This window comes from Tenrec ecaudatus, chromosome 12, assembly GCF_050624435.1.
Source record: "Tenrec ecaudatus isolate mTenEca1 chromosome 12, mTenEca1.hap1, whole genome shotgun sequence".
NCBI lineage: Eukaryota > Metazoa > Chordata > Mammalia > Afrosoricida > Tenrecidae > Tenrec > Tenrec ecaudatus.
The window spans coordinates 124,771,088-124,796,100 of NC_134541.1; the positions used below are offsets into that span (position 1 = coordinate 124,771,088).

The window sequence follows — 25,013 nt, forward strand, 5'->3', positions numbered from 1 at the left end:
AGTTCAAGCTACACGGATGGGACTGGCCAAAAGCGTGGCTGTGAGGATTCACGGAGCATCGTTTGCAATGTTTCAGCAAACAAACGCAGCTCTGCAGGTACTCATGTAAGCCAAGCCATTTGGAAGACAGCCGACTGGAAGAGATCTATTCTCCGTACCCGCTTCAAAGGAAAATGACCCCACAGAAATTTCTGGACACTCTCTTGAACCTTATGTGCAGGTAAAGTGTTGCTGAAGGGAGTTTTTAAAGGGCACATCAACAGAGAACTGCCAAACTTCAGCTCGATGTTGCTATCAGATGGGTTTTGGCCGAAAACCCACAAGACCAGGAAGCTATCTAGCTGTGTTATAGTGACGGTGCAGAGGGACTGGGTGGCTCATGGGTAACGTTGTGAAGAACAACTCCAGAACACGGAGAGCAGCAGGGAGCTGCTCAAACTTGGGAGTTCAGCATCGTTAACCCTCCGAAAGGTAGGCCTCGGAGCTGTAATCCTTTTGCCACACTGTGCCGGTTAGAGTTTACGTCAACCAGGCACACTTGGGTGAAGGGTGGGATGGAACCCACCTTACCAATCCGGTCACGGCCTTATGACACCTGGGGGGTGGGGGGGGCTTTGGTATAAGAAAGAGACCCTGAGCAGAGCAGAGGCTCTTTGTCCCGTCTCCTTCCAGTGGATTTGGACCCTGCTTCTGGTTCCTTTAAAAAGCCAAACCCAAACAGCCCCCATCGCTGGATCGAGAAGCAACATCACGTTCAGCAGAGAAAACATCGTCGCGGTCAGGGAGTTCGTTTTCCTGGGATCTACAGTCAATGCCCATAGAAGCGTCCGCTGAAAAACGAAACAAGGTATCGCATGGGGGCAAATCGGCTGCCAGAGATTTCAAGTGCTACAAAGCAAAGATGGCACTTTGGCGACCGAGGTGCCCTTGCCCCGGGCTGTCGATTCTCGCCTCGTCTGCACGGGCAAGCTGGACAAAGGAGGAGGTAGAGTGGGGAAGGACGGATGCCTCTGGCTGATGGCACAGGAAGGGAACCCTGAGTGTGCCCCAGACGGCCAGAAAACCCCTTGGGAGAAGGATGGCAGGAACAGCCTTGAACAGCAAGAAGGGCAAGACGTCGTCTGGCATACTTTGGGCCCGTTGTTCTCCTGAGACCAGTCCCTGGAAGACAGCCTGCTGGGGAGAGCAGGTCAATGAAATAGAGAAGGACCCTCCATGAGATAAACAGGTGCAACCCCGGGCCCAAAACATGCCTGGCTGAGGATGGCGCCGATCGGGTGGGGTGCATGCTTTGTACACAGGGTTGCTGAGCTGGAATGGACTCAGGCCTCAACAGCAGCCATCAGCTGTGTCCACCTACGAGGTCGGATGGACTGTGGAAGCTCACCAAGGAGACTGGACAGCTTGCTTACAGTGCAAATAAGGGTCCAAGGCACACTTTTGGAAGTGGGACTATGCGAACACTAACGAGGGGACTAATCAATTGTGCCATACCGCTGGAGAGTGCCTCTGGACACTTACTGGTGAGACACCAATCCACCCAGGGCAGATGCTGGGCAGAGGCCAAGCCAGGGCCCACCTGTGGGCATGGCCCAGAGACTTGACCCAGGACCTGCCTGCTGGGATGTTTCTCCTCCTGCATTCTAACCTGCTGCTTCCCAAAGAAGCCGCTTCCCGAAGAAGTTTGAGAGTTCTGCGTGGCCCTTCTCAGACCCAGCAAAGAAGGGGTCTGTGCCCTGGGAGGGGCGGGTGGTGTCAACCTTGGTAAGCAGGTTGGGGAGGGCCCTTCGTCTCACACAAGAGGAATCGGTCTGGGGCTGCCCCCCACTTGTGAAGTTCAGAGGCAGTGAGAGGCCTCCTTCCCCACTCTGCCATGTATCACAAGTCTACGCAGAAGGAAGTGCTGCCAGAGTCTGAGGGTGGACGTTGAGGCAGTGGGGCCTAGGGTCATGGAGAGACGTGGTCCATGCGGCCTGAAGCCCTGCCCCTCCTCTCTTCTTCGCACCTACCCCCAAGTTGAAAGCTGGTCTCCCAGAATCTCTGCCTCCTCCTGGTTCCCCCTCCCCAGCAAGACCCAGAAGGTCTCTTAATGGAGACTTTATTATATACACAAGTAAAACACAGTGGCAAGGAAAAGAAGCGGGGGTGGGCTTGGGGGGGGTACAGGGGTCAGTTCTCCAGCAGCATGTCGGTCCAGTGTTCCTGTGGAGACAAAGGAAGCTGGTTAGAGCCAGACCCGAGGGCAGAGTTGGAGACGGAGGCTGGGGCCGCAGCCATCTCTTACCTCTTCCAATTCCAAGTCTTCCTCCTCTTCCTCAGATCCCGCCTGGCACAGCCTGACCAGGTCTCCCCACAGCAGTGAGTTCTTACAGCTGCCAAGGAAATGCAGACTTGGGCCTTGCCACCCTCTTCCAGTCCAGCCTCTGGGGGCCAGCACTGGACTTGCCTGGCCTGGGCCTGGCCTTGCCCTGAGCCCCTGTAGGGCTGGGGTGAGGGCGTCAGACTTACCCAGGACACTGGCCCTCTAGGGGCAAAAGCTGCCCCGGCTCCTCTCCAAGGAACTCTTCTGCCAGGCAGATTACGTGGGCCTTCAGGGGGCAGCCGGGATGGGGGCAACATAAGGGGCTTTCTTCATCCTGTCTCGGGTGACACCAGCAAGGATGCGGCTCACAGAAAGCCTTTCTAGGCACCATGCCCAGGGCTGATGCCACGCACAGCCGCTGCTTACAGACGAGGGCACCAAGGCCCAGAAGCTCAACCCCACACTCGCCCACAGTGACTAACGACACTGGTGGATTTCCTCGGAGCGTCTTGAGTGATTGTGGAAGAGGCTGCACTTCCCCATGGACTACATGCTCCCCAGCAGGTTACCCCCCAAGGGTAGGACAGGGTCTTCCCATTCACCGAGTGCTCCTTCACCTTGGTGCACGTGGTCTACAAAGACCACTGACCACCTGCTCTCCGTGACCCACACTCTTCCCACCGTGAACAAGAACTGCCCTCGGGGACTCATGATCAGAAAAGGGAGCCTGCAGGATGTCGGGTAACAATAAGTATTAATGTCAAACAAAAAAGCAGACCTGTCCATCGATGGATGGCAAGCCCAATGTGATGCATCTGCGGCCTGGATTACTTATTGAATCCACTCTAGAAATGAATGACGTAACACAGATGCACTCCTCAACCATTGTGCTAAGTGAAACGGCGACCAGGCCGGAGAAGGACGTCACCCGAGGGGCAGGGGGGAGGCCCTCAAGGAGATGGAGGGACACAGCTGCTGCAACAATGGGCCAGGGCACAGGAACAAGGGCGGGGGTGGTACAGGCCTGGGCAGTTTCCTTCTGTTGGGCACAGGTCCCACTCAGTGGCACCTCACCACAACAAGAGCTCGGGCACCGAAGACACCTCTCGTTTTGCACAATGGTCCGAGTATAAAACCTCTGGAGGAGGTTGATTCGGAAGCTGAGGGGACTCGTGGGTGCCTGGAGCTAGGGCTGGGGGAGAGTGGGGGGAGTGGGGAGGGGCAACAAGTGGGGATAAGGGTTTTCCTTTTGAGTTTGACCACAGTGAAACCGGATGACAGCTCTGGGTTAATTCACCTTTAAGAAGAGGGGGTAGAGGAAGTCCATCCGCAGCTGGCAATGTCCCATGGAGGTGGCACGGGGTCAAAATCTAACAAGTCGGGAAGAGCCTTCCAGATGACCAGGAAGGGCGGGGAGCCTGGCCAAGAGCTGCCTGGTGTGTCCAGGAAAGGCCGTTGGTGTGTGTTGGGGGTAGGGGGAACAGGTGGCTGTGGTTCTGCCTCTCCATGAGCAGCACCCCACTCACCCACCCATGGGCTCTCACCTGGAGCGCGCGTAGGGGGTACAGGTGGCTGTGGTTCTGCCTCTCCATGAGCAGCACCCCACTCACCCACCCATGGGCTCTCACCTGGAGCGCACGGGAGCAGAGCGTGCAGGGGACCGCGGGTCCCGGGTCCCGGTCCGGGTCGCGCTCCGGCTGGACGGCTCCACGTCTTGGGCCCGGTGGCGGGGGCCCGAAGGCGAGCGGCATGTGCGGGGGCGCGGGCAGGCAGAGGTCTCGGTGGAAGTCGGCGCGCAGCCAGCGCAGCGTGAGCGGGAGGCGCGCCCAGGGCGGCGCGCGCAGCATGTGCGCCAGCACGCGCAGGTGGTAGGCGAAGGGCTCCTCGCTGCGCGCGCGCCGCCCCACGTGCGCCAGGCGCCGCGAGGCCTGCGGGTGCTGCCAGGCCCACTCGAACTGCGGCGGGGGGCGGGGCAGTGGGCAGCGAATCAGGCCCGGGCGCGCTCGCCCCGACCCCCGACTCTCCACCACCCCCACCCCGGGGTTGCTGGCTCACCCGCAGGGCGGCCACCGCCGACAAGAAGCCATGGACGATGAGCACCATCTCCCTGCAGAGCAGAAGGCGGGCGCGGCCAGTGAGGGCCCCCACCCTGGGGTGGGGCGAGGCGATGACTCCTCCAGGACACACCCCAGATCTGGTCTCCTGCTCCCCAAAGGGAGGTCCCACACGGGCTTTGGGGCCTGGCCTCCTGGGTGGCAGGGTCACCCCCTGGCCTGCCATCTGCAGGCCCTCCACAGTTCTTGCTCTTCCAGGACTCCAGCCCCAGCCTGTTTCACCAGGCACACTGACCATGCACCACGCCTGACCCAGCATGCATGGCCAACCCTTCCAGCCCACTGTCACCAGGCTGAGCCCTTGGCGCTCACTCAGTGTCATCCAGTGGAAGCCGACTCATAGTGACCCTCTAGAACTGCCCCTGGGGGTTTCCGAGACTGGACCTCTTCATCGGAGTAGAACACCTGGCCTTTCTCCCTCGGACAGGTGGCTTTAAACTGCTGACATTTCGATTATCAGCCCAATGCTACTGTAGCACCGGCCTCCATCGAGAGAGCTTGAAAGGGCTTTCTGAGGCTCGAAGTCTAGACGGAGGCAAATAGCTGAGTCTGCCCCCAGTGGGGCAACGGTTCGGTTTGATTTGGGTTAGCGAGTTCAAAGCTTAGCTCACAGCACCATTAGGCCCTAACTTAGCAGATCCCATGTCAGCTCCCCACCACCTGCCTGTCGCGGTGACTGTGTGTTGCTGGGATGCTGGAAGCTATGTCATTTGAATTTCAAATGCCAGCAGGGTCCCCCAACGTGAACAGGTTTCAGCAGAGCTTCCAGACTGAGAGCAGGCAAGGAGGAAGGACGCTTTGAAACACTGTCAGGGACTGAGGGCCGAGTCTATCCCACCTGAAATCTGAGGCCATCTCAAGAACGGAGTCGATGCACTTGAACACTAATGACAGAAGAGCTGATGAGCTGCGGGAGGACATCAGGAACGCCGGTCAACGCCGGTCATGAAGGAAGCAAAAGGTCATTAGAAGGCCAGAAAGGAAGAAAGAAAAGATCAAAGTGGATGTCAGCAGAGCCTCGGAAACTTGCTCTTAATCATGGAGCTGCTAAAGTGGAAGAAAGGATGAAGTCAGAGGTGAACAGAACATGTCGAAGGGCCACTCGAGAAGGACGAAGCCCAGTATTCGAATGAAATGTGCAAAGACCTCGAGGTAGAAAACCAAAAGGGAGGGGCACGCTCAGCATGTCTTACATGGAAAGAATTCAAGAAATTCAAGCCTAGAGTGGCAATATTGAAACATTCTATGGGGGAACGTATTGAATGATGCCGGAAACATCAAGGGAAGCTGGAAAGAATACACAGAGCCACTGTACCCAGAAGAACTAGTCGACGTTGCACTATTTCAGGAGGTGGCTTCTGAGCAAGAGCCGGTGGTCCTCAAGGAAGAAGTTCACGCTGCCTGGAAAGCATTAGCAAAAGCTAAGTCTCCAGGAATTGGTGGACTATCAATTAAAACGTTTCAACCAGCCGATAAAGCACTGGCAGCCTCGCTTGTTCTATGCCAGGAAATGCAGAAGATTGCTACTTTGGCCAACTGTCTGGAAGAGATCCACATTGGTCCCCATTCCAAAGAGAGGCAGCCCAAGAGAGAACTCAGATTGCACACCAGTATCGTTGCGATCACGCATGAGTCAATGGTTGCAGCAGTACATTGATTGACAGGGAGCTAGCTGTCCGAGGTTCCAGCCAGATTCAGAAGAGGACGTGGAACAAGGGCTGTTATCACTGCTAAGGGCAGATGGATGTTGGCTCAAAGCAGAGAACACCAGAAAGATGGTGGCTTGTGTTTTACTGGCCGTGCAAAGGCATTCGGCTGTTTGGATCATAACCTTGCAAAGAATGGGAATTTCGGAACACTTCATTGTGCTCACGAGGAACTCACACGTGGATCAAGAGGTAGAACGAGGGAAGGCTGCTGCCTGGCTTAAAATCCGGAAAGGAGTGAGTGTGTCAGGGTTGTGCCCTCTCACCACTCTTAGCCAATCTGTACGCTGAGCACATCAACAGAGAAACTGGTTTCTAGGAAGAAGAATGTGGTGTCGGGATTGGAGGAAGGCTTATTAACCTGCGATGGGTAGGTGACACAACCTCGCTTGTTTAAAGTGAAGAGAACATGAAACACTTGCTGATAAAGATCCAGGATTGCAGCCTTCAGTATGGATGAAAACTCAATGTGGAAAAAACCAAAATGCTCACAACCGGACCGAGAGGTCACATCGTGATACATGGAGACAAGGTTGAAATGGTCGGGCATGTTGTCTTGCTTGGATCCACAGTCATGCTCCTGGGCGCAGCAGTCAACAGCTCGGAAGAGAGTTTGCGGCACTGGGTAAATCTGCTGCAGAAGACCTCTCTAGAGTACAGAAAAGCAAGGATGTAACTTTGAGGACTGACTACACCGGACCCAAGCCATGGACGGTTCAGGGGCTTCGTACGCGTGTGAAAGTTGCGCATGGAATAAAGAAGCCGGAAGAAGAATGGATGCATCTGAATCGTCGTGCTGGAGAAGGATATTGGAAGCACCATGAACTGCTACAAGGGCAAACCGATCTATCTTGCAAGGCCAGAGTGCTCCTTGGAGCCAGGAAGGCGAGACTTCATCTTACACACACTGTGGACATGTCACCGAGACAGGCATCACACGTGGTAACATGGAGAGGCGGCAAACAAGCCTTAGCGGAGGTGGATCGACACCATCGCTGCAACAATGGGCTTGTCAAGCTCAGCAACAACGCTGAGGACGACACAGGATGGGGCAGTGCTTCCTTTCCTTTGGCACAGAGTCACGCTGGCTGGCGCCTAACAACAGCAGCATGCAGGGCGCGGAGGAGGGCGTAGTAGTACCACTAGAATTGCTAGCTGCAAGGTCAGCCGTTTGCAATTATCGGCTGCTGCGTGGGCGAAAGGCTTTCTCCTCCCATAAATAATTAGTCTCAGAAACGCACAGCGGCAGTTCTACCCTGCCCTGCGCAGCAGCGGTGTGGCAATCGACTCCGTGGGGGCAGTTTGAGAGTTATGCCGGCCCCGCCCACCGCCACAGGCCCGGTCTTCTCCCAGGAGGCCCTCCGCGCACCCACCCAATGACCCACCCTTCTTACCAGGGCCCTCGCCCACTGGTCCTCCAGGCTCCGCCCCTTTTGCGGCCCCCATTGTGCTGCAGCACCCGACGAGCCGGGTTGACCGTGAAGCCCACGTAGATTCGGCCCCGATGACGAGGGTTGAGGCAGTAGAGCAAATAGACACCGAAGAAGCGCCCCGGCCCCGCCGTGCCTTCCACGGGGCTCATCGGAGCAGGGGCTGCCACTGCAGGGAGGGGCGGGGGGCGAGGGAGGTGGCTGCTGTGACGTTCGACCCTGCGGAGGCCTGGGTTGCTAAGGTTGCAAGATGCCAGCCTCTGCAAACGTGCTTTGGGACGATCCCGAGGCGCCCAAGAGGCCAGAGCAATGCTCGCCGGTGCCCCCTCTCCTGGCCGGAGCAGGAACTGCAGGGCGCTCCGCCGGCCCCCGCGGCCCGGAGGCGGTGCTCCAATTGGCGTTCGCTTCGGCCGCGGACGGCCCCGCGCAGCCTCTGATTGGCTAGTCGATAGAAAGCGCGGAGAGCCTGGACAGTTGGAAAGCTGAGCTTGCGTGAGGGCGGAAGGGCGTGTTCACCGACGCCGTGCTGAGGGCGGAAGTCGATGCTTTGTCGGAAGTGGCGTCAGTCAGGGCGGAAGCCCTTCGATCCGGGTCCGGGCTGCGTGCGGTCCCCGCTGGGCTGCTGCCCGCTCTGGGCTGCCGCAATGGAACTCAGCGCCGAGTACCTCCGGGAGAAGCTACAGCGAGAGCTGGACGCGGTGCACGTGGTGAGTTGGACGGCCCGGGCCCGCCGGACTAAAGGACACGAACTGGGGGGCAGGTTCGGCATCGTCCACATCCCGCACTGATCTGCCCCGCAGGAGGTGGAGGACACGACTCCCAACCGTTGCTCCGCCAGCTTCCGAGTCCTGGTGGTGTCCTCCAAGTTCGAGGGGAAACCGCTGCTACAGAGACACCGGTGAGGCCCGCGGACAGCTCACCCAGCCTGATGCCGGCTCGGGACCCCCATCCTGGCCTCTCCCGCCCCCCGATTTCCCCGCCCCTGCCCAAACGGGCCCAGCGCCCGGTTCCACGACTCCGTGGGGCTCCTTGTGGTTGGTCTCTGCCTCGAGGTCTGCGACTTGACCCTCGCCTCGCCTAGTCCCAGGTCACGGAGTTATAACCCAAGCTACGTCTTCGTCTCCTAGGTGACCCTAGCCCAGTACTGAGACCCACACAGGGGACCTCCTGACACCTTCCTCTTCTCTCGCCCCAGGCTGGTGAATGCGTGCCTCTCGGAAGAGCTTCATCACATCCATGCCTTTGAGCAGAAGACCTTGACCCCAGAGCAGTGGACCCGCGAACGGCAGAAATGATGGGCGGGGGCCCTGCGCATCCATTAAACCTTACATCTGGACCAGCTTCTCTGTCCGTGGTGTGGGTGTGTGTAGCTGGAAGGAGCGGGTCTGGGAGTCGAGGGCCTGCCCGGTGCCCACTGTCCAGGTTTACCTTGGGTGAACAACGTCCTCAACCTGTTCTCTGCGTCTGCTCTTATTAAAGCCCCTTCCAGGGCTGGCCTTTGTAATTCCCAGTGTTCAGCCATCAGCCAAGAGTCCACTGCCCGCTGATGGGAATTCCTGCTTTTTAGCCCTCCGAGACCACAGATGAATTGCTCAGGGTTTCAGGGCCTGCATCACTGTAAATTGAATGAAGACTCCCACCTCCCACTAACCAAATGCCAGAGAATGAATTCTGTGAATGATCCCTGCAGGCTCTTTCACCCTTTGTAGGCCTCAGGGACAGGTTACCCCAGCTGCGGTGGAAGCCAACTCCTTGGGACCCCTTAGGGCTAGGGCAGGCTAGAATTTCCCCTGGCAGTTTCTGAGACTGTAACTCTTTACAGGAGTAGAAAGCCCCATCTTTCTCCTGTGGAGCAACTGATGGTTTTGAACAGTAGATTTGGGGATCAGAGCCTAACACATAACTAGGGGTGTAGCCCTGGTGTTGTAGTGGCTTATGCATTGGGCTTCAATCCACAAGGCTTTCTCTTCCTATAAAGAGTAAGTCTCAGAAAGTCACAGGGGCAGTTCCACCCTGTCCTACAGGGTCGCTGTGAGTGGGCATCAACTCGATGGCCATGAGTTTTAAAAGATCCAGTGACTTTACAACCCAGATGTGGACAGAGGATGAGAACAGGGTTGAAGTAGGAGAATAGTGGGCCCTGGTGGTGTACTGCATACACATTGGGCTGCTAACCACAAGGTCAGCAGTTTGAAGCCACCAACGTCTCCCTGGGAGAAAGAAGACGTTTTCCAGTCGCATAATGAGTGACTGTCTCAGAGACCCACAGGGGCAGTTGCACCCCATCCTATGGGCTCCCGAGGAGTAGGCTTGGACCCTTGCTGGGATACCCTGTCCCGGGTCGGCATCAACTTGAGGGTGTTTAGTTTTCCCATATCAGTCTTAACCCCAGATGTGGAGGCTGGAGAGCTAACTGGGGCCAAGACTCCTTTGCGAGTGACAATTTCCTGTTTTCATCCTTCCTACCGACTGTCCCCTTTTGTGTTTAAGGCCAAGTTTCTCAGGTCCTGAAATCTCGTCGCCTTCCTTCTGTTCCCGTCAGGGAGAATAGGACTGGGGGTCATGGTGATGATGGGTTCCAGAACTTTATTCAGTTCCCCCAGGCCAAGAGGACCCCTAGTTCCTGCTGTCCCACGGGGACCCCAGAATCACTCCTTATAATCATTGGCAGAAGAAAAAAGGAGTACTGCCTCTTTAAGAGGCCCAGACACCAGTTTTTCTGATGTCACAGCCCTACCCCTGCCTGGGGTCACTTGCACCCACGTGGTGCATTCACCAAACCTCCCCCATGGTGTCCCTTCCCAACTTCCCAGGTAGGCTGACTGAGGCCCGGAGAGAAGTGACTTGCCCAGTGTCACACAGCCTACATAGAGTCAGACCCAAAGAGGCACGCAGGTGTGTATCCATCGGCCCCATTCAGTTCCTGCCTGCGGCGTGGGTGGTTTCTGGGACACACTGAGGAGAGGGGACTGGGTATGGGACTTTGGAGCCTACGTGGAATGATCCCTGCCCTGCTAGGGTTGGAGCAGTCATCCTTAACAGCCGTGTGCTCTGCCAGACCAGGGGCACCTACTAAGAGCTGGGCATCAGGCCTATCATGCCCCCTCTCCATCATGTTGGCGGGTCTGCTTCCCAGTCTTCCCATAGAGGTTGTGTTCCTCCCCCCCCCCCCGAACCCCAAGCTCTAGAGGCAGCAATGTGGGAGCCGTGGAGGCTCTGACCCAGATCGTGGCCCTCACCTGCTCTTTGTTTCCTTGCCTGACCACTAAGGCTGGCTGGTGCTGTTGCTTTGGCCCTAAACACCTTCCTTACAAAAGGTCCCCCTCGGGCCTGTGGTCTGAAAGATAGCTACCAAGTGCTCCTGGGTTCAGCATCAGCACAGCCAGGTCCTTGCTGAGACGGGAGGAAGGTGAAGGCATGATGAGGTCCTGGGAGAAAGATGCAGCTTTCTATTCCTGTCAAGGTACAGTCTGGGAAACAAACCCACAGAGGCAGTTCTACTGGCTCCTACCGGGTCACTCTGAGTTGGCAGTGAGTTTGGTTTGGGTTTTGAGATCAGGGTCCTAAACAGCTGAGCTTTTCCACCTCTGAGATGCTGGGAGACAGAAGGCCCCCAGCTCCCATTGTCTTGGGTGCTCTGTATCCATCAAGGCCCTCTTCCTGTGATGGGACCACCGAGTGAGGGGCAGGAGGACGACATCAGAGTCTGAGAGGTACCAGAAAATAAAGCCATTTTATTAATTTTTGTTCTCTGCCACAGTGGCCTGAGGAGTTGGGGTGGGTGGAAGGGGGTTTGGTGGTGGCCCTGCTGAAGGTTCTGGATCCTCTACTTGGCCTGGACTGTCTCCTCCAGCCGATCCAAGCGCTTCTGCAGCTCCTGCACGGTGGCTTGGAGCTTCCGCACCTCTTCCTCCAGCCGGGAGACAGCATCCTGGGGGAGCCAGCCAGCTCTGTGTCAGGCCCAGCTCCCCCAGCCCTGGCATCTATGAGCTGCCCTCCAAGAGACTCTGGACGGAAGCTTCTCAGCCTGAAACCTGAGGCCTCAGGAGTGTCCACTCATCACCCCAAAAGGATCCCCAACACTTGCCCCAATTGCCAGCCTCCCTCCACAGGGACAGAGACCCAATCTGCAGCAGCCTCTGTCCGAACCCAGTCCCCTCCTGAGGCCTGAGGTCCCCAAGTGCCTCTCACCGAGCTGGGAGTACCGCTGGCCTCTGGTGCTGCCTTCCTGCGCCCGCTGTCCAGGCCCCGGTTAACCCGCAGCTCCCGACTCTTTGAGGGCACATAACCATCCTTGAGGGAAATGAGGAGGGGGGCGGCATCCCGCCCTCCAAACCACTCTTCAGCCGTCAGCGCAGGGTCGGGCCCTGCAGTGGGTGGGTACAGATCCTCCTGGAACAGGTCCGACTGCAGGCAAGGGCAAGGCTAGTTAGTGCGCTGAGCCCCCATTCCCCCCCCCCACCAAGTCCCCCAGATAGCTGCCCAGGAGGGGCCTTGAGAGCTTCACCTTCCTGGGCACAGTCATGGCAATGGGCTCACACCTCCGCTCGTGCAGCTTGTAGAACCTGTGGAAGCAGGGAGAGGTGAGCTGAGCCCACCTGGGGCTCGCAGGGCAGTGCGGGTCAAGCTAGAGCCGGCTAATCACCTGGCGATCTCACACTTGTTCACCTCCAGGCCACGTTTGGGCATGTAGCCCATGCCACGCTGGGACTCCTTGGAGCTGAACATGCAGAGGTAGTGCAGGAACGGGGCCTCTGACGTGATCTCAAAGTAGCGGATGGAGCTGTCGCCCTGCGGGAGAAGCCAGCACCCAAAGATGCCTCCAGTGGCGGCCCTTGGCCAGCCCCCCTCCAGCCCACTCCCCCCAGCCCCTGCCTGCCAGGGTCACCTTGCCACAGAGATAGACAATGTTGGTGTCAGGGTCAAAGAAGGGCAGCAGGACGCCGCTGCTCGTGTCCAGCTCCTGCAGGGACAGAGGCTCCTCCAGGTGCTTCTGCAGAGACACGGGCCGCGTCAGGCGCTGGGAGGGAGGGACGGGGCTGGGGGTCTCCGTCCTGGGCCGTGGCCCTCGCTCACTCCACCCCAGGCAGGTGGAGGTGGCAGGTGGCCGGGCACGTGGCACTCACCATGTCCCACAGCGCCACCTGTCGCTCGCTCATGCGGCTGAAGCCCGTGGTCAGGATCTTCCCTTCGGACACGAACACGGCGCGCACTGGCCGGGTCCCCTCGTGGGGACGGTCCTTCTCCTGGCAGGGACATGGGCGTGGTGGGTCAGGCACCATCGCCCGTCCCTTCAGGGGCTAGCCCAAGGGGGGGGGGCGGCACGGGAGGGGGCCTTGGTGGTGGTGGGTAGAAGGGCAAACGTCACGATTCAGGGCCACTCACAGCGACTACTGTGCCTTTGCGGGGCTCGATGACGCGCACGTGCTTGTCGCGGCAGGACGTGCAGATGAGGCCGCCGTCCCGGCTCCAGTCCACGCTGTAGATGGTGTCCGGGTGCACGTCTGGGCCCAGCGTCAGCATGGCCTCCCCAGTGCCCACGTCCCACACCAGAATCACGTTGTCACAGCCTGGGCAACCGTCCCGCCTGAGTCAGAACCCACAAGCGCCCCTGGCCGGCCCCGCCAGCCCCTCCTCCCCTCCCCCGCCGGCAGCCCACTGCACCTGCGCTGAGCAGCACATTCTGCGCAGTGGGGTGCCAGGCCACGATGCCCACACGCTTGGTGTGGCCCTCCAGGGTGACGACGGGCTCCCGCAGGGGCAGCACCAGGCCCCCGTCGGGGATCTCCCACACCTGCAGGGAAGGGGCTGGTGAGTCTTCCGGCTCTGGCCTCCAGGCTCCAGACCTTGGGGCTCCCCCTCCCCACTTGAAGCCCAGCCCTGCTCACCATGACTGTGCAGTCTTCAGAGCCACTAGCAATGACATTGTCGTTGTGCGGGCACCAGGCAATGTCCAGCACAGGCGCTGTGTGGCCACAGACCGTAGGCACGTTCTTGTCCACTCGTCCAGTCTAGGGGTACAGCAGGACCTTGATATGCAGGGTGCACTTTCCCCTCCACATCCCTCCATGCCCTCTCCAGAGTGCAAGACTGCAGGCTCCCTAGGTCCTGGGCTGGGGAGAGGTGGGTCTTCTGTTTGCCACAGCCCAGAGCTGTGTGGGCACACCCCAGGAGGGCGTGGGTTCAGGACAAGGCTGAGCCTGCCCCTTGGTGCTGTGTGGCCTGGCCAAGTTCTGGCCTGGCTCCGTCTCAGCTTCTGTGCTGGAGGGTCAGCAGGAAATGGACTCTCTGGTCTCCTAGTTGCCCCCTCCCCACCCCCTACCCCTCCAGCTTCCTGGAGCAAGGCTTCCACGGCCAAGCAAGTGTGCGTGCGTGCGTGCGTGCGTGTGTAGGAGGGTTGGGGGGTTGTGTTGGGACTAAGCTTCTCCCGGGAAGTGTGTGTGCAGGGTAGGGCTGTAGTAGGGACGATGACAGGACTGGGAGGTCTGTCACCAGGGGCCCCCAGGAAGGAGCAGAGGTTTGGAAATGGCCTCTTCCGGGGAGAGCCGCTGCAGGGCTTCCTGTGTGCAGAGCTGCGTGCGGGGGCACAGGCCGGCTCTCACCCCGACAACCACTTCCTCTTTTCTTTGCCTCCATCGGTCCTTGTAAGGTAACAACCTAGGACTCCTCACCCCTTCCTGCCTCACCCCCTAAAGAGCACAGGAGGGTGCTGGGGGCAGGGCTCTACAGTCCGGGGAGCAAGGCTGAGGGGGGAAGGGAGAACCAATGTTGCATCATCCCCCAGTGTGAGCTGGGGCCAGAGCCTCTGGTAGGGCCACCCCCTGGGTCCCCCCCAACCCTGGAAAGCACTGCTGGTCCTGCCCACTCTGTGCTCCTGAGGGGAGGGGGCCCTAGGCTGAGACCACATGGGCTGGTTGTGTGGCTCCCTCACAACCACCACAAGTAGGAGTCAGAGGGATCTTCAGGCTCATCGAGCCCATTCTACAGACTAGAACACTGAGACCCAAAGAGGCTTGGTGATGGTCAAGGGCCCCAGGGGGGCCACTGGCTGGCTTTCCACACCCTTAGATGGAGGAGATGTTGCTTCAGGGTCCCAGGGCTCACCTTGCCCAGGGGCAGCACCAGGAAGGCTCCTCCCCCACTGGCCTCACAGATCAGGGCCACGAACTTGGGGTTGACCGCACAGAAGCCACTGTCCCAGGTGGTCTGTGAGACTCGCACGTCCTCATAGCACTGGTCGGCCTTGGCTGGCTGTCCGAACACGTGACGGAACTTGCTGGAGCGGACCACCTGCCGGCTCATCCTGAGGGCACACAGATTGGGGCTTTGCTCCCAGCAGGTCCACTGGGACCGGAGCTGGCCCCCACCTTTCTCAAGACACCCCTGGATCTGGCATGGACATCCTCGGCTCAGTTCCCTAGCATCGTCTTCTTGGGCACCCCCTGCTCCCCACCCCACCACTGCATGTCTTCCACCCCCTTCCCCACTCCTGTCTCCCCACAAGGCCCTGTGGACCCCAGCTAACTCCAACCCACCCCTCCGGGCTGGTGTCCCTTTCGCTAGTGGGTTCGGAGCCTGCGCCCCAGTAGCCTGGAGGGTGAGGTCTGACTCACATCCCTCACACCCGCGTGGGGAGCTTCCTGAAGGCAGGGGCTGGCCCAGCCTCCCCTGGAGGAAGTGGTGTGAGGGTCTGTCCAGAGGGTGGTGGAGGGGATGAGCAGGAAGGACAAACTCCCTAGGAAAGGTCTCTGGGCACACATGCAAGCAGATGGCTCCTGTCTCCTCCCCCACTCTGCTGCCACTCTCTTGCCTCCACTTAGAAAAGGCAGGTGCCCTGGGGGGCTGCCTCCACCCGGGTGGGGGCTCCATGCACAGAGGGCTGGGTACTGCCTCCTCCACAGCCCAGCTGGCCCAGTGGAGAGCACCAAGTCAAGAGCCTTGGGCCAGTCCTGGTGCCAGCCTGTCACCTGCCTGCCCAGTATAGAGCCCACCTGTCCTTGCCCCTTGCCTTCAGATCTGTCCCCTTCTCCTGGGGACCCCAGCCCTCCTGGCTCACCCTGCAGACACCCTACAGGCAGCTTGGTCCCCTGTCCATGGGGCAGCGGTGAGGAGCAGGTGCAAGAGCAGCAGCCTGCAGCGGGTTCAGTCACAGGTGAGAGGCTGGGGCCAGGGGTGAGAGGTGCCCCAAATCGCAGCCCAAGGGCCAGGAAGCCATGGCCCTGCTCTGCCACCCCCACCCCACCCCCAGCAGGTACCAGGCCCGGAAACCCTGAAAAGGGGAACTTGGTCTTTTCTTGTTTTGCTATCAACCCCTTCCTGTCTCGTCTCTCAGCGCAGCTGCTCCCGCACCCCACCCAGGCCCTCACCCCCTGGCCACCCCACAGCCTCTCATTTTGGGAGGAATCGGGGTCACCGCGCGCCCGGAGACCCACTGGTCCAGGCTGCAGACCCTCCATCTTGTCTGTGGTGGTCCCGCCCGCTCACCTCCCCAGAGCTCCTCGGACGCAGATGGCCGTGGAGCCCACACCCGGGGACAGTGGCCCCCACGCGGGGACGCGGGCAGCCAGCCACCCGGACAAGCTGTCCGCCCCCAGAGAGTCAGCTCCCACGCTCACGCCTGCCCACAGGTGGCCCAGCGCACACACCCGGCCTCTGCAGGCCGCCCACCCCCTCCCCCAGGTCCCCAGCCTTACCTGCTGCCTGAGATGACAAGGATCCTCCGAGTGGAGGAGGAAGAAGCGGAGGCGGCGGCAGGAGCCGGGAGAGCCCAGACTCGCTGAGGATGCTCTTGTCAAGACAATGAATGAGAAGCGCCGAGCGGCCGCCTCCTTAGGGGTGGCATCGCCCCTTTGGGGCGGAGCTCAGAGAGGGGATGGCCCTGCCCTCCGCGACAGGGGCCACCCGCCGGCCCCGCGACCCAAGCACCGCCCCTCCCCCCGCCCTGCCCGAGCGCGATGATGCCCGGCCCGAGAGCCACTGCGGGCTGGTCGCTGGGAGTCTAATGGCACACTGCTGGGTACATGTCATCGTGCACACACCCTGTCCTCCGTGCCTCCTGCAGCCCCGCCCCAGCTCCTCACCGTCCTTTGCTGTTCCGCGTTAGAAGGCCCCCGGAGTCCCCCCACCTCTCACTATGTGCCTCGGTCCCTCTTCTCAGCCCCCACCGGGCCTGCACCCCGGGAGCCTGCTTCTGCACCCGCGCCCGACATTTACACACGATCTCCTGGCTTCAGCACCCGCCCAACTTCAAAGGTGCGGGGTGTGGACCGCGTGACAGAGGTGACATTTGGAGCAGGTTGAAACCACAGGCACTTTGGGGGGGGGAGGGTTGTGGGGGGAAGGCGGGGCTTTCTACTGGGGTCAACAGTTACAGTCTGGGAAATCCAAGGGGTCGCTGCTATGAGTCAGCACTGACTGGGTTTGTCTTTCATTTTGGGAGAGAGGCCGTGGAGGTGAACGCCCACCCCCAGGGGCGGAGGAGAGCGCTGAGGATCCGGTCCAAGGCCCACTGCAGAATCAAGAGGGAGGGGAGACTCTCAGACCCTTGGATTCAGAGCAGGACACTGTTTTAAGGGCTTAACGTCATACGGGGTAGCTTTCTCAGTAGACAACCTCACTGCTAGGGAGCCAATGTCCACTCAGGGTGGAACTGCCCCCTGTGAGTTTCCAAGACTGCCACTCTCTCTGGGAGCAGAAAGCCTCGTCTTTGTCCTGAGGAGCGGCTGGTGGTTTCGAACTGCTGGCCTTGCAGGTAAATAGCCCACAGAGTAGCCACATCACCACCACCAGGGCTCCCCTTCCTCAGCGGCAGTGTCACAAGGAGCCCCGGTGGAGCAGTGGGGCTTGTGGGGGGGGGGGGGTTGCACAAACCATGAGTTCAGTCATTTGAAACTGCCTGCTGCTCCCAGGCAGAGAGGACGCTTTCTATCTCTGTCTAGAGTTTCCGTTTCGGGTTCAGATCCCACCGGGGCAGTTCTACCCTGTCCTGGAGGGTTGATATGAGTGGACACGGACTTGATGGCAATGCGGTTTGAGGTTTAAAGGCATCATAGCTACCTCATAGCACTCTGGGACAAAGAATTGCCCCAAATCACCCGGGGCCGCCGTAGGCAGTGTCTGGAGTGTCTGGGCTCATCTCCATTATTGTTTGCAGAGCTCCGGAGCTGGACTTGCAGGGATGAGAAGGTGCCAGCAGGTCCGAGGAGAGCATCTTCCAAGCAGAGCAAAGACCCAGAAACCGGAAGTCGGTCCAGGAACCAAGGGGCTGGCTCACCACTTCTAGGCGGGAAGATGAGGGCTGCGCCTCATTTCCTCATCTGCAAATAGGGGATGGAAAGGAAGCACCCTCCTGCTCACAGAGAGTGCAGGGGGAACACATTTATTCGAATGTCACAGCCAAAGCCTTGGATTGTATGGGAGGGTCTGGAGCCGCCTGCCTTGGCCGGCCAGGGACCGAGATGTGCAAGCTGCAACCGAAGAATCATGGCCCACAGCGGGCCCTTACTACGCACTGGTCACTGTCGGGAACTCTATCACGTGCTGTTTGTTTAATCCTCACAGAAACCCTGGTCGTTGCCATGAAGTGCAGTTGGGTCCGTTCCAACCCATAGCAACCACACGCACACAGAAGGAAACACTGCTGCGTCCTTGCCAGTCTCACAGCCCTTGTTCTGTCTGAGACCACTTCTCCAGCCACTGGGCCAACCCCTCTGTTAGTCTGGGTCCTTTAGAGAAACAAATCCACAGAAACTCATGTACAAGAGAGAGTTTTATATAAAGGCTAAGTGCACATCAAGAAAACATCCCAACCCAGTGCTGCCCAAGCCCACAAGCCCAATATTAACCCATTAACCCATATGTCCAACACCAATCCACAAAGTCCTCCTCCATCTCACAAAACATTGTTCGACAAGTTTCCCTTTCTGTCGAATCTTCTTTCTTGAAAATGAGCACAAATACAGATCACTTCCAATTGGTTGGCCGGGTAGCTGTCTTCCAAATTTCCTGGTGTGGACGACTGAGAACCTCCTGCACTGTGCTGGTTCATTGAAACATTTCAATTGGGATTCAGTCAGTTCCCGAGGCCCTGGTGGCACAGTGGGTGAAGTGCTGACTGCGCACCGCCAGTCGCTCTTGGGGAGAAAGAGAAGGCCACCTGCTTCCATGAAGATTTTCAGCCTCAGGAACCCCCTGGGGCAGTTCCACTCTGTCCTGCAGGTCTGCTCCAAATCTAATCAGCTGCAGGTGTTTTGTTTCTTTGTGTTTTGCCCCGGCCTTCAATGCAGCTTGGGCGTCTTCCTTCAATCCCATGAGCCATGAGCTCTTGATCACCATATTCCGCCTCTTGAAATGGTTAAGCGTCAGCCAATTCTCTCTTTGGTACCTTAGGTAGCAGATACGGTCTCTGTTTTACAGATGAGGAAACTGAGGCACAGCCTGCCTTCCATTCTGGAGGGCCTCATTGCTCAGCAGGAACTCACTGTTGAAGGACCATAGAATCATGTCCCAGAAGCAGCGCGTGGGAGAGGTGTGGAGAGGGGGAGGTGGGGGGAGTGCAGGAGATGCTCTCAGGTGCAGGGTATATGGCGTGAGGTAGGAGCAGGCAGGCGTGGGGCTGTTTCACAGGAAGAATCAAGGCCAGTGCGGGGAAGGTGTGAGGAAGCAGAAGAGTTTGTCCAGCGATGGTGGTGGGGACCCTGGCATGGGATCCTATGGGAAGATGTTCTGAGAGTGGCCCAGCATCTCATCTCTTCTCTTTCTTTCTTTTTTAAGAACGAACAGTCTTGCTTGGGCTCAGACCAGGAGTCTATGGGTCTTAACGAACCTCTGTGCACTTGCGGATCTTCGTCTCCAGGTTCTTTGGCCTCACAAGCTGCTGTCGCTTCCTGGGATGGATCTTGGCCTTCTCTTTCCTCTTCTCCAGGGTGGCCGGCACCGCCTGGCGCTTCCAGATTCCCTCAGGGGCTAGGCACCCCGTAGGCAAACTTGCACGCGCCTCTCCCGGAGGGCAGCAGGAAGCACCAACCATCCACATGTTCTTGTCATGGGGTGTGTGGGGGGCGGGGGGGGGGGACCCATCAAACACCTTAAAGTGGTCCTAAGTGGCCTGGCCAAGCTTGGTCTTGTGGGGCAGCCAGCCTGGCACCGTGCACCAGAAAATACAACTGGGGACGGGGACGTGGCAGGGGCCCCGGGAGGCGCTGGCGTTCAAGTGCTTCAACTTGTTCCTGTAGAAGCTTCCAGAAAAGACCAATGCCTTCACAGCATAGCACCTCCACCTGCCTGCCCAGCAGCACTTGGCTGGCCACCAGGACTGCCCAATGGCCCAGGGGATGGCCGTGGCCACCCAACAGCAGGACCTTTCCTCTGGCTCCGCAGTCACCTTCCCAGGATCTTTTCTTACTCTGTCCCTTTCCTGGTGGCAGCACCAGCAGTTGCTTTTGGGGACCCATCCTTTCCTCTCGGGGTGCATGAGCCTCGGGTGGGGCTCAGAGGTAGGCATCAGACCCAGGCTTCCCCCCTGAAAGCAGCCTTTGTGGTTGGTTCAGCGATCGGAACCAGATTTGGACCTTGTGTCAGGCTGGGTCCTCTAGAGAAGCACAACCGAGTGAAACTTACATGTGTAGCTAGAGCTTATCCTTGGGAACTGGCTAACACGGGCACACTCACCCCACTCACTGCCAGTTCTGACTCACAGCGACCCTACAGGACAGGACGGAACTGCCCCTGTGGGTTTCCAAGACTACAAATCTTTTAGCGAAAAGAAAGCCTCATCTTTCTCCCAAGAAGTGGTTGGTGGTTTCAAACTGCTGACCTGGCAGTTAGCGGGCCAACTCGTAACCCACTACACCACCAGGGATCTTCCAGCTCCAGAGATGGACAAGACCCCAGTCCGAGGGTTGCCTGTGAGATGAAGGCATCGTCTAACTTACACAGCTGCCAGGGCTGACCAACTTCAAGATCAGCAGGATAGACAGGAAGCTGCTAGCTCGTGAGCTGAGGTGGCTGACAGATCCACGACTGGCCGGTAGTGTGGCAGGACCCTAACTGAAGCCCCAATAACTGGAAGTCCCAGGAGAGTCAGTGCAAGATCCAAAGGGAGCAAAACGCTCCCCAGATCCTTAAATAGTCAGTGCAGGCCAACCCCTTACGGAGTCTCCCTTTACATCAAATCGGGGAAATGCCTGGACTAAGCATGCTGTATCCCACCACAATCCCTTTGTATTTGACCAGGATTGATTCCCTCCGGTCATATTGTGAACCACGACTACAGCAGTCCAGGACTGCTGCCACGCCAGAAACTCACCCCGCAGCCAAGTTGACACACAACCTTAACCACCACAGGCCTGCTGGGGAAAAAAACAAAACAAAAAAAGCCTTCTTCCCACTAGGGATTAGTAAGCCCCCAGAGGTGAGAATATAAAGGTCGTCATATTCTTGCTATCATTTGAATATCTAGATCAAGCTGTGCCTGAACTCCTTAAGCTTTCTGTTATGTAAAGGTGTGGTTTTGGTTTTTGTTGTGTTTGCCTAAGGCTGTTTGAGTTGGATTTCTGGCACTTGCAACTGTAAGGAGTCTGACTGGAAGACTCACCTGGATGAAGACTGGCCTGAAGGACCATCCAGTAGACTCACCTGAGGAAGACTGGCCTGAAGGACCATCCAGTAGACTCACCTGGAGGAAGACTGGCCTGAAGGACCATCCAGTAGACTCACCTGGAGGAAGACTGGCCTGAAGGACCATCCAGTAGACTCACCTGGAGGAAGACTGGCCTGAAGGACCATCCAGTAGACTCACCTGGAGGAAGACTGGCCTGAAGGACCATCCAGGGTGCCTACGAGGCTGACCCTTGAGAGAACGTTGAAACGTTGACACCTGCAAGCCCTGCTCTGCTCTCACGAGGCTGGAGGCCTGGATGGACGGGGACGGCCAAGCCTGGAAAATCCTGGCACGACCATGTCCTCATGGCCACTCATCGGGCGAGATTTCCTCGTTTATAAAACATGCACCATCATCGTCACCTAATATAGCACCAAGACTCATGCATAGCGTGTGGGTTCGGCCAATCCCAGTGCCAGTAACAACCACATCCGAGTGTCGGCGTGTTCCCTCTCCCCTGGCCTTCTTCACTGGAGAGAACTTGGCCCAAGGACCCCACAAGGAACTCGTTGTCCTACTCAGGACTTTCTGCCCTTCGAACGGCCCAACTCCTCAGCAGCGACTGTTCATTTCACCTGCTTTCTTCTCAGCCTGTCCACCTGTCCACTTGGCTATGTCCTAGGCAGCGTGCTTGATGCAGGTGACAGCAAGCCCTAGCTCGGCCGCTAGAGAGCACCTGACCAAGTGCGCCCTGAGACTTAACGCCAGGCCTTTAAGTTGGAGCTAGGAGTCTGGTGGCGTAGTGGTTACGTGTTGGGCTGCTAACCACCAAGTCAGCAGTTCAAAACCACCAGGAGAAAGATGAGACCTTCTACTCCCACACGGAGTGCAGATCTAGGAAACCCACAGGGGCAGTTCTACCCTGGGCCCAGCCAGTCGCCATGAATCAGAACCGACTCGATGGCAGTGAGAGGGGCCCTGGAGGTGGAAGGGCTATGTGTTGAGCTGCTAACTCCCAGAAACCCCCGCCTCTCCAAGGGGGAAGAGTGAGGCTTTCTACTGCAGTCAAGAGCGACAGTCTTGGGACTTTGGAGGGGCAGCTCTACTCCGCCCTACTCAATGGCAGTGAGTTTGGGTTTGGGGAGGTCTGGGCAGCATCGTGGGTAAGGGGTTGGGCTGCTAATCGCAATGCCAACAGTTTGAACCCACCAGCTGGTCCTTGGGAGAAAGACGAGGCTTTCTTGGGGGCCAAAGATGGTGCAAAAAGTTCATGTGCTGCTGACTGACAGGTTGAGGGTTCAAATCCACCCAAAAATCCTTTGGAAGCAGGGAATGGAGACCTACTTCCCAAAACTCAGCCACGGAGAGCCCTGTGGAGCACAGTGACCTTCTGATACATGGGCGGTTTCCATGAAGACCAAGTTCTGAGACCCCTCTGAATCCTGGGTCCAGCGGTGCTGGCAGCTTGCCTCTTTCAGTTACGGGACTCAATCGATACTTCTTCCCCAGCTGCCCCTCATCCCCCCACTCCCCCACTCCCCCTACCCCACCTTAACCAAAGTTCGATTTCCTTGTTTCTTTTCTTCTTAACTTCTGGTGGCAATAATGTTCTATTTTATCTGTCTATTTGATTTTTACTTGATTACATTTTAAACTTTCATTGAAACATTTTTAATTAAATCATATTTTTATTATTTTAAACTTTCATTGCGGACTCTTCAAACATGTGGGAAACAGAGCGGGAAGAGAGTGTATGCAGATGAAGCCTTTATTCTCATACCTCAAGAAGCCTGGCAGGCTGGGTTTCTGGGGTGGAGAGAGAGGCTTCACCTTTGTGAGGCCCAGTAGATTCTCATCATTAATATTGCTCCCACTATATCCTCCTGTAATAGTCCTGTCTTACAGTGACTGCTTAGGAGCACATGGCTGACTGCCAGCTAGCTGGCAGCTTTAATTATAAGAGCAGCCACGTGGGATTGCTCTCCCTGATCAGGGGATGTCACATGTCACTCCCCCTTACCTGCCCCCAGCACTGGTTCAGGTTACTCCTCCAATGAACTCAGGGACTTTTAGGGTTAGGGTACTGCCCACATTGTTAAGTATGTATTTACCTGTAATTAGGGGGGCTTTCATGGTGCCCCCCCCATGAGAATATATAAACTGTTGTTGGAAATATAATCTATCTCTCTCTCTGTGCTGATCTGGCTCCTGAAGTCATGGTGGCAGAGGGGAGCCCTGGCACGCTTTACCTTGTCTGTTGTCTCTTTAATTTACCCTTCAATGACACAACCACCCCTTCGACCCATTTGGTTGTGGGGGCTGGTCCCCCACACAAACACACCACTCAAGAGTCCTGTAAGAAACCCCTTTGTCCCCATCACGCAGCTTGAACACTTTAATTAATAGCATGCCAGTGTAGCTTCATCTTGTTCCCACGTTAAAATCTATGTATAAGCGCAAATCCCAAGCGCCATAGCACTTCACCTTCAGCGCTGTAGTGACTTTACCTCTAACAGAAAAGAATTTCGCAAAAACACCTGCCCTTTTCCTACAATCGTGGTATTAAATGTATAGATTGAGTTGGGAAGCACTGACATCTCTGTAATATTCCCCCTTTGCATGTGGTGTCTTTCTCTCTACATGTCTGTCTTCTTTTATGTCCCTCAGGGCCATTTCACTATTTTCCCTGTAAAGCTCGTGCCCGGCGTTTGATTTCCGCCCCTCCCCCACCTCCATTGTTGTCCGGGGGGCCACAACATCGCACACACCACACAACAGGAGGTGACGGCACTTGGTCCTGCGTCTCCTCCCTTGTCCTTGAGTCTGAGCCCCCTGCTGCATTCATGGTGGCAAGCCATCTCTGCCGTCCCCCTCCAGGGTCCTGTCTCTCCTGACCGAGCGTTCAAAGACCATGAGAGGACATCTCCCTACCTTTGCCTCTCAGGAATATTCTGGCTTTTCCTTCCCTAGACATATTATAACGGTGTTATCATTTTATTCCGTAGACCTGTTGTAATTTTATGGATGTTTGCATGGTTTCTCCTAGTTACAACTTTATTTTTCATTTTCTCCCTTGTTAGATCCACTTTATTCAGGTATGATTTTCACACAAGAAAATAAATCCATGTTGAGCTCAAGTTTCATTCATTTTGACAAGATATCCACCCGTATAATTACCGCGATAATCAAGATTTAGAATCGTTCCATCACCCATACATGTCCCTCTTACCCTTCCACAATCACCCTCCACCCTCAGCCCCAGGCGAGCACTGCTCTGCTTTCTGTCATTGTAGATTAGCTTTGCTTGTTCCAGAATGTTCTGTACCAGTGGAATAACACAGGGAGCTCTTCGGGGCCAGGCCTCTTTGCTCGGCATAATGTTTGGAGATTCAATCATGTTGCTGTGGTTGAGAGAAGAAATGTTTTTACTTTACCTAACCCCAGTGCCATAATTGCACCTAACAACATTTGCAATGCTTTGTTAACATCATCTAATACCCAGGCAATGTTCCAGTTTCCATGCCGGTCTAGAGAAAGAACCCATTGATCAATTTTAGCATCACAAGCAATGGGACGGCCAGACATTAGCTGTCTCTGCTAGGATGCAGTAAGCTGTATACAGCAGCACTTTTATAGTAGTCATATATATATATACATTCAGATTTCTAGATGCAATTATTAGTTTGTAGGTAATCAGAGAGAGAGAAGACAGGTTCACTAACACCGTGAGCAAAGGAGACACCAAGAGGAGACACCAAGAGAAACACGAGAAAAATTGGCAACGGAGGTCAACCCTTATAGACAAGGAAAGCCCGGGGAACAGCCTCCGATCTTCACCTTCCTCAGTGGGGAGAAGACTCA

At 57.1% G+C, this 25,013-nt stretch overlaps 3 protein-coding genes and 1 pseudogene across 4 annotated transcripts; 1 reads left to right on the forward strand and 3 right to left on the reverse strand.

The window, feature by feature from the left end:
- Positions 1 to 2,082: 2,082 nt before the first annotated feature.
- SLX1A (structure-specific endonuclease subunit SLX1A) lies at positions 2,083 to 8,040 on the reverse strand. Its single transcript, XM_075564708.1, has 6 exons — positions 7,517 to 8,040; positions 4,358 to 4,409; positions 3,931 to 4,257; positions 2,509 to 2,636; positions 2,285 to 2,372; positions 2,083 to 2,202 (listed from the first exon to the last, which is right to left on the reverse strand). The coding sequence occupies exons 1-6, from the start codon at positions 7,702 to 7,704 to the stop codon at positions 2,170 to 2,172; spliced, it is 816 nt and encodes a 271-aa protein (XP_075420823.1). The 5' UTR covers positions 7,705 to 8,040; the 3' UTR covers positions 2,083 to 2,169.
- A 156-nt stretch (positions 8,041 to 8,196) lies between these two features.
- BOLA2B (bolA family member 2B) lies at positions 8,197 to 8,891 on the forward strand. 2 transcript variants are annotated; one of them, XM_075564710.1, is made up of 3 exons: positions 8,197 to 8,259; positions 8,353 to 8,450; positions 8,748 to 8,891. In XM_075564710.1, exons 1-3 carry the CDS (start codon positions 8,197 to 8,199, stop codon positions 8,845 to 8,847), a joined length of 261 nt encoding a protein of 86 aa, XP_075420825.1. In that variant the 3' UTR covers positions 8,848 to 8,891. The 2 variants fall into 2 exon arrangements, with proteins under 2 accessions (XP_075420825.1, XP_075420826.1); XM_075564711.1 differs by having other exon boundaries at positions 8,391 to 8,450.
- A 2,383-nt stretch (positions 8,892 to 11,274) lies between these two features.
- Positions 11,275 to 16,385, reverse strand: CORO1A (coronin 1A). Its single transcript, XM_075564707.1, has 11 exons — positions 16,246 to 16,385; positions 14,657 to 14,855; positions 13,441 to 13,563; positions 13,217 to 13,346; positions 12,938 to 13,122; positions 12,679 to 12,798; positions 12,441 to 12,545; positions 12,198 to 12,343; positions 12,060 to 12,117; positions 11,744 to 11,959; positions 11,275 to 11,483 (listed from the first exon to the last, which is right to left on the reverse strand). Exons 2-11 carry the CDS (start codon positions 14,852 to 14,854, stop codon positions 11,379 to 11,381), a joined length of 1,386 nt encoding a protein of 461 aa, XP_075420822.1. The 5' UTR covers position 14,855; positions 16,246 to 16,385; the 3' UTR covers positions 11,275 to 11,378.
- A 2,982-nt stretch (positions 16,386 to 19,367) lies between these two features.
- On the reverse strand, positions 19,368 to 20,004 carry LOC142422913 (large ribosomal subunit protein uL13 pseudogene; annotated as a pseudogene).
- Between the last annotated feature and the right edge of the window lie 5,009 nt (positions 20,005 to 25,013).